Source organism: Oncorhynchus tshawytscha, linkage group LG08 (assembly GCF_018296145.1).
Source record: "Oncorhynchus tshawytscha isolate Ot180627B linkage group LG08, Otsh_v2.0, whole genome shotgun sequence".
In the NCBI taxonomy this organism is placed as follows: Eukaryota; Metazoa; Chordata; class Actinopteri; order Salmoniformes; family Salmonidae; genus Oncorhynchus; species Oncorhynchus tshawytscha.
The window spans coordinates 21,230,950-21,244,163 of NC_056436.1; the positions used below are offsets into that span (position 1 = coordinate 21,230,950).

Here is a 13,214-nt window from a genome sequence, read left to right on the forward strand (position 1 = left end):
CCTGGCTACCACTACCCCGTTCAACTGCCCGGCACCCTCCACAGCAACCCGCCAAAGCCCCCACCATTTCTCCTTCACCCAAATCCAGGTAGCTGATGTTCTGAAAGAGCTGCCAAATCTGGACCTGTACAAATCAGCCAGGCTAGACAATCTGGACCCTCTCTTTCTAAAATGATCTGCTGAAATTTTTGTAACCCCTATTACTAGCCTGTTCAACCTCTCTTTCGTATTGTCTGAGATTCCCAAAGATTGGAAAGCTGCCGCGGTCATCCCCCTCTTCAAAGGGGGTGACACTCTAGACCCAAACTGCTACAGACCGATATCTATCCTACCCTGTCTTTCTAAGGTCTTCGAAAGCCAAGTTAATTAACAGATTACCGACCATTTCGAATCCCACCGTACCTTCTCCGCTATGCAATCTGGTTTCAGAGCTGGTCATGTGTGCACCTCAGCTACGCTCAAGGTCCTAAATGACATCATAACCGCCATCGATAAGAGACATTACTGTGCAGCCGTATTAATCGACCTGGCCAAGGCTTTCGACTCTGTCAATCACCACATTCTTATTGGCAGACTCGACAGCCTTGGTTTCTCAAATGATTGACTCGCCTGGTTTACCAACTACTTCTCTGATAGAGATCCGTGTGTCAAATCGGAGGGCCTGTTGTCCGGACCTCTGGCAGTCTCTATGGGGGTGCCACAGGATTCAATCCTCGGGCCGACTCCTGCTCTTGCTGCTGGTGATTCTCTGACACACCTCTACGCAGACGACACCATTCTGTATACTTCTGGCCCCTCTTTGGACACTGTGTTAACTAACCTCCAGATGAGCTTCAATGACATACAACTCTCCTTCCGAAGCCTCCAACTGCTCTTAAACACAGGTAAAACTAAATGCATGCTTTTCAACCCATCACTACCCGCACCTGCTCGCCCATCCAGCATCACTACTCTGGACGGCTCTGACTTACTTGGACAATACTTGAACAACTACAAATACCTAGGTGTCTGGTTAGACTGTAAACTCTCCTTCCAGACTCACATTAAGCATCTCCAATACAAAATTAAATCTAGAATCGGCTTCCTATATTGCAACAAAGGATCATTCACTCATGCTGCCAAACACACCCGCGTAAAACTGACCAACCTACCGATCCTCGACTTCGGTGATGTCATCTATAAAATAGCCTCCAACACTCTACTCATCAAATTGGATGCAGTCTATTACAGTGCCATCTGTTTTGTCACCAAAGCCCCATACACTACCTGCCATTGCAACCTGTACGCTCTTGTTGGTTGGCCCTCGCTTCATACTCGTCGCCAAACCCACTGGCTACAGGTTATCTACAAGTCTCTGCTAGGTAAAGCCCCGCCTTATCTCAGCTCACTGGTCACCATAGCAGCACCTACTCGTAGCACGTGTTTCAGCAGGTATATCTCACTGGTCACCTCCAAAGCCAATTCCTCCTTTGGTCGTCTTTCCTTCCAGTTCTCTGCTGCCAATGACTGGAACTAACTGCAAAAATCTCTGAAGCTGGAGACTCACATCTCCCTCACTAACTTTAAGCACCAGCTGTCAGAGCAGCTCACAGATTACTGCACCTGTACATAGCCCATCTGTAAACAGCCCATCTATTAAATTAACCTACCTCATCCCCATACTGTATTTATTTATTTATCTTGCTCCTTTGCACTCCAGTATCTCTACTTGCACATTCATCTTCTGCACATCTACCATTCCAGTGTTTAATTGGTATATTGTAATTACTTCACCACCATGGCCTATTTATTGCCTTATCTCCCTTATCTTACCTCATTTGCACACACTGTATATAGACTTTTTGTTTTCTTTTGTTCTACTGTATTATTGACTATGTTTTGTTTATTCCATGTGTAACTCTGTGTTGTTGTGTGTGTCGAATTGCTATGCTTTATCTTGGTCAAGTCGCAGTTGCAAATGAGAACTTGTTCTCAACTAGCCTACCTGGTTAAATAAAGGTGAAATATTTTTTTTTTAAACAATCCACTCTTTATAAAATGTATCCACTATCCATCGCTATATGTAATATTTATCCACCACTATATATAATATATATCCACTATATGTAATATGTATCCACTATTCACCACTATATGTAATATGTATCCAGTATATATAATATGTATCCACTATCCACCACTATATACAGTGCATTCTGAAAGTACTCAGACCCCTTTACTTTGTCCACATTTTGTTGCATTACAGTCTTATTCTAAAATGGATTCAATTGTTTTTTCCCCTCATCAATCTACACACAATACCCCATAATTACAAAGCAAAAACAGGTCTTTAGAAATGTTTGCTAATTTATTAAAAATAAAAAACTGAAATATGACATTTACGTAAGTATTCAGACCCTTTACTCAGAACTTTGTTGAAGCACCTTTGGCAGTGATCACAGCCTCAAGTCTTCTTGGGTTTGACGCTACAAGCTTGGCACATCTGTATCAGGTCTCTCCAGAGATGTTCGATTTGCTTCAAGTCCATGCTCTGGCTTGGCCACTCAAGGCTTGACCACTTGTCCCAAAGCCACTCCTGTGTTGTCTTGGCTGTGTGCTTAGGATTGTTGTCCTGTTGGAAGGTGAACCTTCACCCCAGTCTGAGGTCCTGAGCGCTCTGGAGCAGGTTTCGTCAAAGATCTGTCTTTACATTTCTCTTTTCATCTTTCCCTTGATCCTGGCTAGTCTCCCAGTCCATGCCTCTGAAAAACATCCCCACAGCATGATGCTGCCACCACCATGCTTCACCATAGGGATACTGCCAGGTTTCCTCCAGACTGACGCTTGGCATTCAGGTCAAAGAGTTCAATCTTGGTTTCATCAGACCAGAGAATATTGTTTCTCATGGTCTGGGAGTCTTTATGTGCCTTTCTGCAAACTCCAAGCGGGCTGTCATGTGCCTTTTACTAAGGAGTGGCTTCATTCTGGCCAGTCTACCATAAAGACCTGGTTGGTGGAGTGCTGCAGAGATGGTTGTCCTTCTAGAAGGTTCTCCACAGAGGAACTCTGGAGCTCAGTCAGAGTGACCATCGGATTCTTGGTCACCTCCCTCACCAATGCCTTTCTTCCACGACTGCTCAGTTTGTCCAGGCGGCCAGCTCTAGGAAGAGTCTCCACTATCCTCCATTATGTACACTACCATTCAAAAGTTTGGGGTCACTTAGAAATGTCCTTGTTTTTTAAAGAGAAGCACACAAATCCTGACGCTCCAGATACTCAAGTAGTCTATAGGAGGCCAGTTTTATTGTTTCTTTAATCAGAACACAGTTTTCAGCTGTGCTAATGTAATTGCAAAAGGGTTTTCTAATGACCAATTAGCCTTTTAAAATGCTAAACTTGGATTAGCTAACACAACGTGCCATTTGAACACAGGAGTGATGGTTGCTGATAATGGGCCTCTGTACGCCTATGTAGATATTCCATGATAAATCTGCCGTTTCCAGCTACAATAGTCATTTTCAACATTAACAATGTCTACAGTGTATTTCTGATTAATTTGATGTTATTTTAATGTACAATTTTTTTTTGCTTTTCTTTAAAAAACACGGACATTTCTAAGTGACCTCAAACTTTTGAACGATAGTGTATATGTATCCACTATCCACCATTATATATAATATGTATCCACTATCCACCATTATATATAATATGTATCCACTATCCGCCATTATATATAATATGTATCCACTATCCACCATTATATATAATATGTATCCACTATCCACCATTATATATAATATGTATCCACTATCCACCATTATATATAATATGTATCCACTATCCACCATTATATATAATATGTATCCACTATCCACCATTATATATAATATGTATCCACTATCCACCATTATATATATAATATGTATCCACTATCCACCATTATATATAATATGTATCCACTATCCACCACTATATATATAATGTATCCACTATCCACCATTATATATAATATGTATCCACTATCCACCATTATATATAATATGTATCTACTATCCACCATTATATATAATATGTATCCACTATCCACCATTATATATAATATGTATCCACTATCCACCATTATATATATAATGTATCCACTGTCCTCCCCTGTATATCATATGTATACACTATCCTCCACTATATATAATATGTATCCAATTTTCTCCACTGTATATAATATGTATCTAATGTCCTCCACTGTATATAATATGTATCCACTATCCTCCACTGTACATATAATGCATCCACCCTGTATATCATATGTATCCAATTTTCTCCACTGTATATAACATGTATCCACTATCCTCCACTGTATATAACATGTATCCACTATCCTCCACTATATATAATATGTATCCACTATCCTCCACTGTACATATAATGCATCCACTGTCCTCCCTGTATATAATATGTATCCAATTTTCTCCACTGTATATAACATGTATCCACTATCCTCCACTGTATATAACATGTATCCACTATCCTCCACTATATATAATATGTATCCACTATCCTCCACTATATATAATATGTATCCAATTTTCTCCACTGTATATAACATGTATCCACTATCCTCCACTGTATATAACATGTATCCACTATCCTCCACTATATATAATATGTATCCACTATCCTCCACTGTACATATAATGCATCCACTGTCCTCCCCTGTATATAATATGTATCCAATTTTCTCCACTGTATATAACATGTATCCACTATCCTCCACTATATATAATATGTATCCACTATCCTCCACTGTACATATAATGCATCCACTGTCCTCCCCTGTATATAATATGTATCCAATTTTCTCCACTGTATATAACATGTATACACTATCCTCCACTATATATCATATGTATACACTATCCTCCACTATATATAATATGTATCCAATTTTCTCCACTGTATATAACATGTATCCACTATCCTCCACTGTATATAACATGTATCCACTATCCTCCACTATATATAATATGTATCCACTATCCTCCACTGTACATATAATGCATCCACTGTCCTCCCTGTATATAATATGTATCCAATTTTCTCCACTGTATATAACATGTATCCACTATCCTCCACTGTATATAACATGTATCCACTATCCTCCACTATATATAATATGTATCCAATTTTCTCCACTGTACATATAATGTATCCACTGTCCTCCCTGTATATCATATGTATACACTATCCTCCACTATATATAATATGTATCCAATTTTCTCCACTGTATATAACATGTATCCACTATCCTCCACTGTATATAATATGTATCCACTATCCACCATTATATATATAATGTATCCACTGTCCTCCCCTGTATATCATATGTATACACTATCCTCCACTATATATAATATGTATCCAATTTTCTCCACTGTATATAATATGTATCTAATGTCCTCCACTGTATATAATATGTACCAACTACCCACCATTATATCTATAATGTATCCACTATCCTCCACTATATATAATAATATGTATCCACATCAGGCTGGGCGATATGACGATATATATTGTGTGACGATAGAAACATGTCTATCGTTTAATATTATGCTGTATGGTTTGTTTAGTTGTGTCGCAAATCACACTGTTTACAGCAATATTTTTTGTCAATTGGACGACGCTTTGCGTCACGTGTGGAAGGCAATTTGCAACACAAACAAACATGAACGTGACACAGAGCACGGAGACACGGAGCTCTTACCTAAAAGAGAGGCTACTTTGGTCGCATGGACGTGGGTTGGGTATGAAAAGTCTGACATGGACCAGAAAACCGTCCACTGCAAAATTTGTCACAGTCCGGTCCTGACAACAGGCTCAAACACCACTAACCTATTATACCACATACGCAAGAATCATGTGAAACAGTACAGAGAGAGTACGGATGAGACCCAAAAGTACAGTCGAGTGCTCAAAAGTAACCCCCGACTCAAACGTTGCAAGAGGCTTTTGCCCGCGGCACACCATATGGCAAAGCATCACGAAGATGGAAGGAGATATCAGCTGCCGTTACAACTTACATCTGCAAAGACATGGCCCCAATTTACACGGTTGAGAAACAGGGTTTTGTGAGTTGGTGCTAACACTCGACCCAAGGTACCAAATGCAAATTGATATGTAACACATATCAAAGCAAAAATAACATGCAAAACAGGCAAGCCCCCCCAAATATATATAGGCTTATATTTATTTTGCTTGTAACTATAGTTGTGTGGTTTCTATTTACCTTTTTATATTTTATACATAAATATTTTATATTTTGATTACATGCACATATCGTGTGTATGTATCATTATCGGGATATGAAATAACCTATATCGGGATATGAGATTTTGGCCATATCGCCCAGCCCTAGTATCTACTATCCATCACAATATATAAATGTATCCACTATCCTCCACTATATATAATATGTATCCACTATCCTCCACTATATATTATATGTATCCACTATCCTCCACTATATATAATATGTATCCACTATCCTCCACTATGTATAATATGTATACACTATCCTCCACTATATATAATATGTATCCACTATCCTCCACTATATATAATATGTATCCACTATCCTCCACTATGTATACACTATCCTCCACTATACAGTATATAATATGTATCCACTATCCTCCACTATATATAATATGTGGCCTCAGATGTCCAGTGCTTTCCCCCATACTTTAGAGACAGATGATAACATAATAATATTTGTTGTTGCCACAGTAACCTGACCCAGGGAGTGGGCCGCTTCCGGGAGATCCTCCGAGCTGTAGAGACCAGGACCACACAGAACCTACGAATGGTGGGTTCTAGTGTGTGTGTTTATGTGTGTGTGCACCTGCCTGTGTGTGTGAGTGTGTGCTTGCCCGCACGTGCACACCTGCGCTGTAACACAGTGTGTTTCCCTTTGTAGACCATTGCCAAACAGCTGGCAGAGATCCTGCTGAGGGGGATGTGTGAGCAGAGCTACTGGTCTTCTCTGGAGGACCCTCCTAGCAAGTCCCACCTGGACGACCCCCTGCTACGCCAGGGAGCCCCCTACCTCAAGGACTACGCCCTCAGCCGCAGGCCACGCGTCTACTCCGGAGAGAAGTACGGACCAGCCTGTCTATCTCTTCTCTCCCTCCTCTCCTCTATCTTCTCTCTCTATCTCTCCATACTAGTATCTGCCTGTGTACAGACCTGAGATGTGTGTGTATCTACATTGGCACAATCTGACACTCCTAGACAGCTTACCTACACATGAGAACCCCAATGGGACTCCGCTATGCTGGCTTGTTCATCAAGCTGAGCTGACTGTGGTGGTTTGCAGGCTCTGTCTCTACACTCGTTTGATAACTATCTCTCTCTCTGTGTCTCTATATTGCCATCTCTTTCCCTCTTGCCCCCTTTTCTCTCTCTCTCTCTTCCTCTCCCCTCACTTTCTTTCTCTCTCCCCTCACTTTCTTTCTCTCTTTCTCTGTCTCTCTCTCTTTCTCTCTACCCCCACTATCTTTCCCTCTCTCGCTCTCTTTCCCTTTCTTTTCCTCTCATTGACCCTCCCCTCTCTTCCTCTCCCTGTCTCTCTCCCCCACTATCTTTCCCTCTCTCGCTTTCTCTATCCCTCTCGTTGCTCCCATCCCTCTCTTCCTCTCCTTCTCCTCAGTCTGTTTTGTCCACAGGAGAACACAGAGGAGGCTCTGCTCCTGTTGCTGATTAGTGAATCTATGGTAAGAATATCCCTCTTTTCTTCCCGGGCAGGTAGATTCATCTTTCAGGTCGTGCACCTTTTCAACAATAACAGCAACTGAACTCCCCTGGTTCTAATGTTGACAAGTTAATTTTTTCTCTCAGTCACATCAACTGTTTCATCCAGTACAGTTTCCCCATCACACTCCCAAAGCAAGGCATTGTTTGGTAGCTCTAACTCTCAACTTCCAGTAACAATTGTCCTAGTTCTCTCTCTTTTTTTCAGTTGATTCATTAGTTAAAAGGGTGTTAGATTTCCATCCTGTTTGTTTTTCCTTCTAATGGGTGTTTTTAAAAGCAGGGCCCCCAGTCATCCATCAAACACAACACTCCTCTTTCCATTCTTCCACTCACCACACAATGCAATGTTCCCACAGCTACTCTGCTAACACTCTCCCACTGAACTAACTAACTAACACACACACAAGCTCCTCTTTCTACTCTTCTGTATCTCTGTGTGTGTGTGCGTGTACGTGGTATGATGATGATGAGTGTGTGTGTGTTCTCCCTGCAGGCCAACAGAGATGCGGTGCTGAGCAGGATCCCAGAGCATAACAGCGACCGCATCATCAGCCTGCAGAGTGCCTCTGTGGTCTACGACTTGCTGACCATCGCCCTGGGGCGACGGGGACAGTACGAGATGCTCTCTGAGGTGAGGACATACACATTCTGGATGTATACACAAACACACAGACCCTTATCCTACACTTACACACACCTAACCGCCCAATCAGTAACCGTGGGAACACCCGAGAAGACCCACGGAGACCAATCATGGCCTATAGTTGCCCCGGTAACCGAAGCTGCCACTCTCCGTCTCTGGAGCCAGGAACCTTCCTGCAGTCCGGTCGATGGCTGAATGGATCTGATCTCATTGATCTGGAGATCTTAAGTTCATCCCTCCATCCCCCAGCGCTGCACTTCTCTCTCTCTCTCTCTCTCTCTCTCTCTCTCTCGCTCTCTCTCAGTGAACAAGAGATAAAGCACAAAGTCTCAGTCACTACAGAGACTCCAAGACACTGCTACTGTTAGTGCAGTCATCATAAACACTAGTCCAAAACACTTTAAAAAATACCTTGTCGTTCTCCTTGAAAGAGAGAATTGTGTTGATCTTGATAGCAGAAAGAGATAATGGTTTGGCTTGTGAATGCAACAAGCAGTCTAGGGGAGTCTTGTGTGCCAAGGTTCTGTAAACTATGGTCTTGAATATTCAACATTTTGTTTGTCTTGTTTGTCTCACTTAAAAGTTTTATATCATGAAATTTCCATCTGAAATATGTTGGACATCAGAGGGAATCCTATTTGAGTCAAAAAATTATATTTATATGATGGGTAAGATATACAAAACCTTGCAGAGAGCCTATCCAACTGACAATATCTAAACTATTGGAACCAAGACCTAACTGATATGGAGAGAGTGTTGGAACATAACCAAGAAATTACAGTTAACAAAAGTGAATGCTGAATCCAGTATAAACTAATGTATAGAATTTATTACACAAGAGACTAAATTCACAAATTCTACAGCACAACGGCAGAGTCATGTCCCGAGTGGCGCAGCGGTCTAAGGCACTGCATCTCAGTAATAGAGGCGTCATTACAGACCCTGGTTTGATTCCAGGCTGTATCACAACCGGCCGTGATTGGGAGTCCCATAGGGCGGCACACAATTGGCCCAGTGTCTTCCAGGTTAGGGTTCGGCTGGTGTAGGCTGTCATTGTAAATAAGAATTTGTTCTTAACTGATTTCCCTAGTTAAATAAAAAGTCTAAAATAAGCAATGATTCTGTAATTCATGCCTTCTTGGAGTGCTATATAGTCCAAAAGTTATGGCCAGAGTTAGAAAGTTGGCTGTCAGAAATGTTGCAATTGAAATAATTTTTATCCGTCTATCTGCATATTTCAAGACACAGCATATGAAGGTGTGTGAGATACTCAATGGGTTGGACCATATTTTCCCAAAGTCAAATGATCCTCCATCGTTAAGACAGTGGAAGAATCAAATGCATTATTATTTAAATCTTGAAAAGGTGTGGGCGACAGAGAAAAGCAGAATAGCGCAATTTGAGGCCATATGGCATAGAGTCTTACAAGCACTGGAAATAGATGCTGTGGGAACATGTGGGTCTGGGCAGGTGGGATGTCCTTGATGTTTGTGTGCGTCTGTCTGTTGTATTTTGTCTGTATATGTTTATATTGAAAGAGAGTGATCCGGCTCTGGGTATTTTACTGGTTTGTGACTCACTGACACTGCCCCCAGTTAGACGGGAATAAAGCAGCCCAAGAGTTAACACACACAGTAACTTTATTTAAACACAGTGAGGAAGGTGAACATGGAGATGTACATGGGATGAAAAGTGGGAGAAGTCGTGGAATGGTAGTGTGGTGCTGATAAGTCACCGGCAGGAAATATGTAACATAGAAAGTGCATTCGGAAAGTATTCAGACCCCTTGACTTTTTCCACATTTTGTTACATTACAGCCTTGTTCTAAAACCCCATAACTACAAAGCGAAAACAGGTTTTTAGAAATTTTAGCAAATGTATTAAAAATAAAAAACTGAAATATGACATTTACATAAGTATTCAGACCCTTTACTCAGTACTTTGTTGAAGCACCTTTGGCAGCGATTACAACCTCGAATCTTCTTGGGTATGATGCTACAAGCTTGGCACACCTGTATTTGGGGAGTTTCTCCCATTCTTCTCTGGAGATCCTCTCAAGTTCTGTCAGGTTGGATGGGGAGCGTCACTGCACAGCTATTTTCAGGTCTCTCCAGAGATGCTTGATCGGGTTCATATCCGCTCTCTGGCTGGGCCACTCGAGGACATTCAGAGACTTATTCCAAAGCCACTCCTGCTTTGTCTTGGCTGTGTGCTTAGGGTCGTTGTCCTGTTTGAAGGTGAACCTTGAACCTTTGCTCTGTTCATCTTTCATCTTTCCCTTGATCCTGACTAGTTTCCCAGTCCCTGCTGCTGAAAATGATGCTGCCACCATCATGCTTCACCATAGGGATGGTGCCAGGTTTCCTCCAGAGGTGATGCTTGGCGTTCAATGTTGGTTACGTCAGACCAGAGAATCTTGTTTTTCATGGTCTGAGAGTCCTTTAGGTGCCTATTGGCAAACTCCAAGCGTGCTGTCATGTGCCTTTTACTGAGGAGTGGCTTCCACCTGGCCACTATACCATAAAGGCCTGATTGGTGGAGTTCTGCAGAGATGGTTGTCCTTCTGCAAGTTTCTCCCATCTCCACAGAGGGACTCTGGAGCTCTGTTAGAATGACCAAAGGGTTTTTGGTCACCTCCCTGACCAAGGCCCTTCTCCCCCGATTGCTCAGTTTGGCCGGACGGCCAGCTCTAGGAAGTCTGGGTAGTTCAAAACTTCTTCAATTTAGGAATGATGGAGGCCACTGTGTTCTTGGGAAACTTCAATGCTGTAGAAATGTTTTGGTACCCTTCCCCAGATCTGTGCCTCGCCAAAATCCTGTCTCTGAGCTCTACGGACAATTCCTTCGACCTTATGGCTTGGTTTTTGCTCTGATATGCACTGTCAACTGTGAGACCTTATCTAGACAGGTGTGTGCCTTTTCCAAATGATGTCCAATCAATTGAATTTACCACAGGTGGACTCAAAGTTGTAAAAACATCTCAAGAATGATCAATGGAAACAGGATGAACCTGAGCGCATTTTCGAGTGTCAAAAAACGTATATAATAATGTATTTCTGTTTTTAATTTTTAATACATTTCCAAAAATTAAAAACCTGGCCACCCCACATAGCCTGGTTCCTTCCTAGGTTTTGGCCTTTCTAGGGAGTTTTTCCTAGCCAACGTGCTTCTACACCTGCATTGCTTGCTGTTTGGGGTTTTAGGCTGAGTTTCTGTACAGCACTTTGAGATATCAGCTGATGTGCGAAGGGCTATGTAAATACATTTGATTTGGCTTTGTCATTATGGGATAATGTGTGTAGATTGATGAGGAAACTTTATTATTATTTTTAATTTTTTTATTTTACCCCTTTTTCTCCCCAATTTCGTGGTATCCAATTGTTTACTAGCTACTATCTTGTCTCATCGCTACAACTCCCGTACGGGCTCAGGAGAGACGAAGGTTGAAAGTCATGCGTCCTCCGATACACAACCCAACCAAGCCGCTGCTTCTTTTTTTTTGTAACAGTATTTTTATTGGAATTTCACAATTTTCACCCATATTAAGAGATACAACAACAGAGACAAAGCACACAGAACAAAAACAAGAAAAACAGCACCCACTTACACATATCTACGTGCATATATATACACATACATACATACATACACATACATACACACACATACATATACCCATGCATATACACACACATACGCATACATACACGCACGCACACACACACATATACACACCCATACATACGTACACCATTTTCCTCTTCCCGCTCGGTGCTTCTCTCACCCCATCACCATCATTGCATCTCTCAATACATACATTTTAAACAAACTTACAAACAGAAATTAAACAAAAAGCTCAGTTTAAACCAAGAGGTTAGGTTCCACACATGGAACGTACAGTGTAGTTCTGAAATACATAGATCCCCGCCATTCTAAGAGAATCCTTGCAGCATAATAGCTGATACCTCAGGTTCTAGGTAATTTAGATAAGGTTCCCATACTTTGTAGAACTGGTCTGTTTTAGAATGCAATGTACATGTCAGTTATTCCAGAGGCACCCATTCAAATAGTATCTTATGCCAATCTTTAATAGAAGGAACCTTATCACTAAACCACTGTAAAAGGATGTTTTTCCTCGCTGCGAAGGTAAGGATGTTGTAAAGCCTCCTTTTACCGACAGAAGTAACATGCCTACTAGGGAGACCTAACAGTAAAGAAACTGGGTCCAATTCTAGATCAACCCCTAGGATCTTTTCAATTTCTTGCAGAACACCAGACCAGTATCTTTGTATTTTGGTACATGACCATAAACAATGTGTTAGGGTGCCTGTATCAGTTTTGCATTTAAGACACTGAGGGGAAGAGGAAGTGGGGCTAAAAGCATGTCTGCGATTTGGGGATATATGCAATCTGTGTATTATTCTCAATTGGATTGCTCTAGTACGGTTACATATAGATATTGTTTTTGCATATCTCCAAATGTCCTCCCACATCTCTTCGTCAATAGTAACAGACAATTCTTTCTCCCACACTTGTTTCACCCTCTGTGTGTTGACAGCAGAAAAGGACCTTAAAGTATCATAAAACAGACTTACAGACATTTTCCTTTGTGGGAAAAAAAGCATTCTTTCAATGACAGACACATCAGGGTTACCAATTAAGGTGGTGCTCTTCAGAATATAATGTCTTACTTGTAGGAAGCGGAAAAAGTCCTGCTTTGGGAGTCTATATTTCTCGACCATCTGCTCAAATGACAACAAAATCTTATCAGCAAATAAGTCAT

General features: G+C 41.4%; 1 protein-coding gene across 1 annotated transcript in view; it reads left to right on the plus strand.

Annotated features, from left to right (window-relative positions):
- The window catches only part of LOC112256798 (tetratricopeptide repeat protein 7B), a 122,148-nt gene that overhangs the window by 25,859 nt on the left and 83,075 nt on the right, over positions 1–13,214 (plus strand). Inside the window, exons 6-9 of the mRNA XM_042325330.1 lie at positions 6,763–6,841; positions 6,953–7,131; positions 7,685–7,748; positions 8,282–8,419. Of these exons, the coding sequence (XP_042181264.1) occupies positions 6,763–6,841; positions 6,953–7,131; positions 7,685–7,748; positions 8,282–8,419 (460 nt within the window). The remainder of the gene's footprint in view (positions 1–6,762; positions 6,842–6,952; positions 7,132–7,684; positions 7,749–8,281; positions 8,420–13,214) is intronic.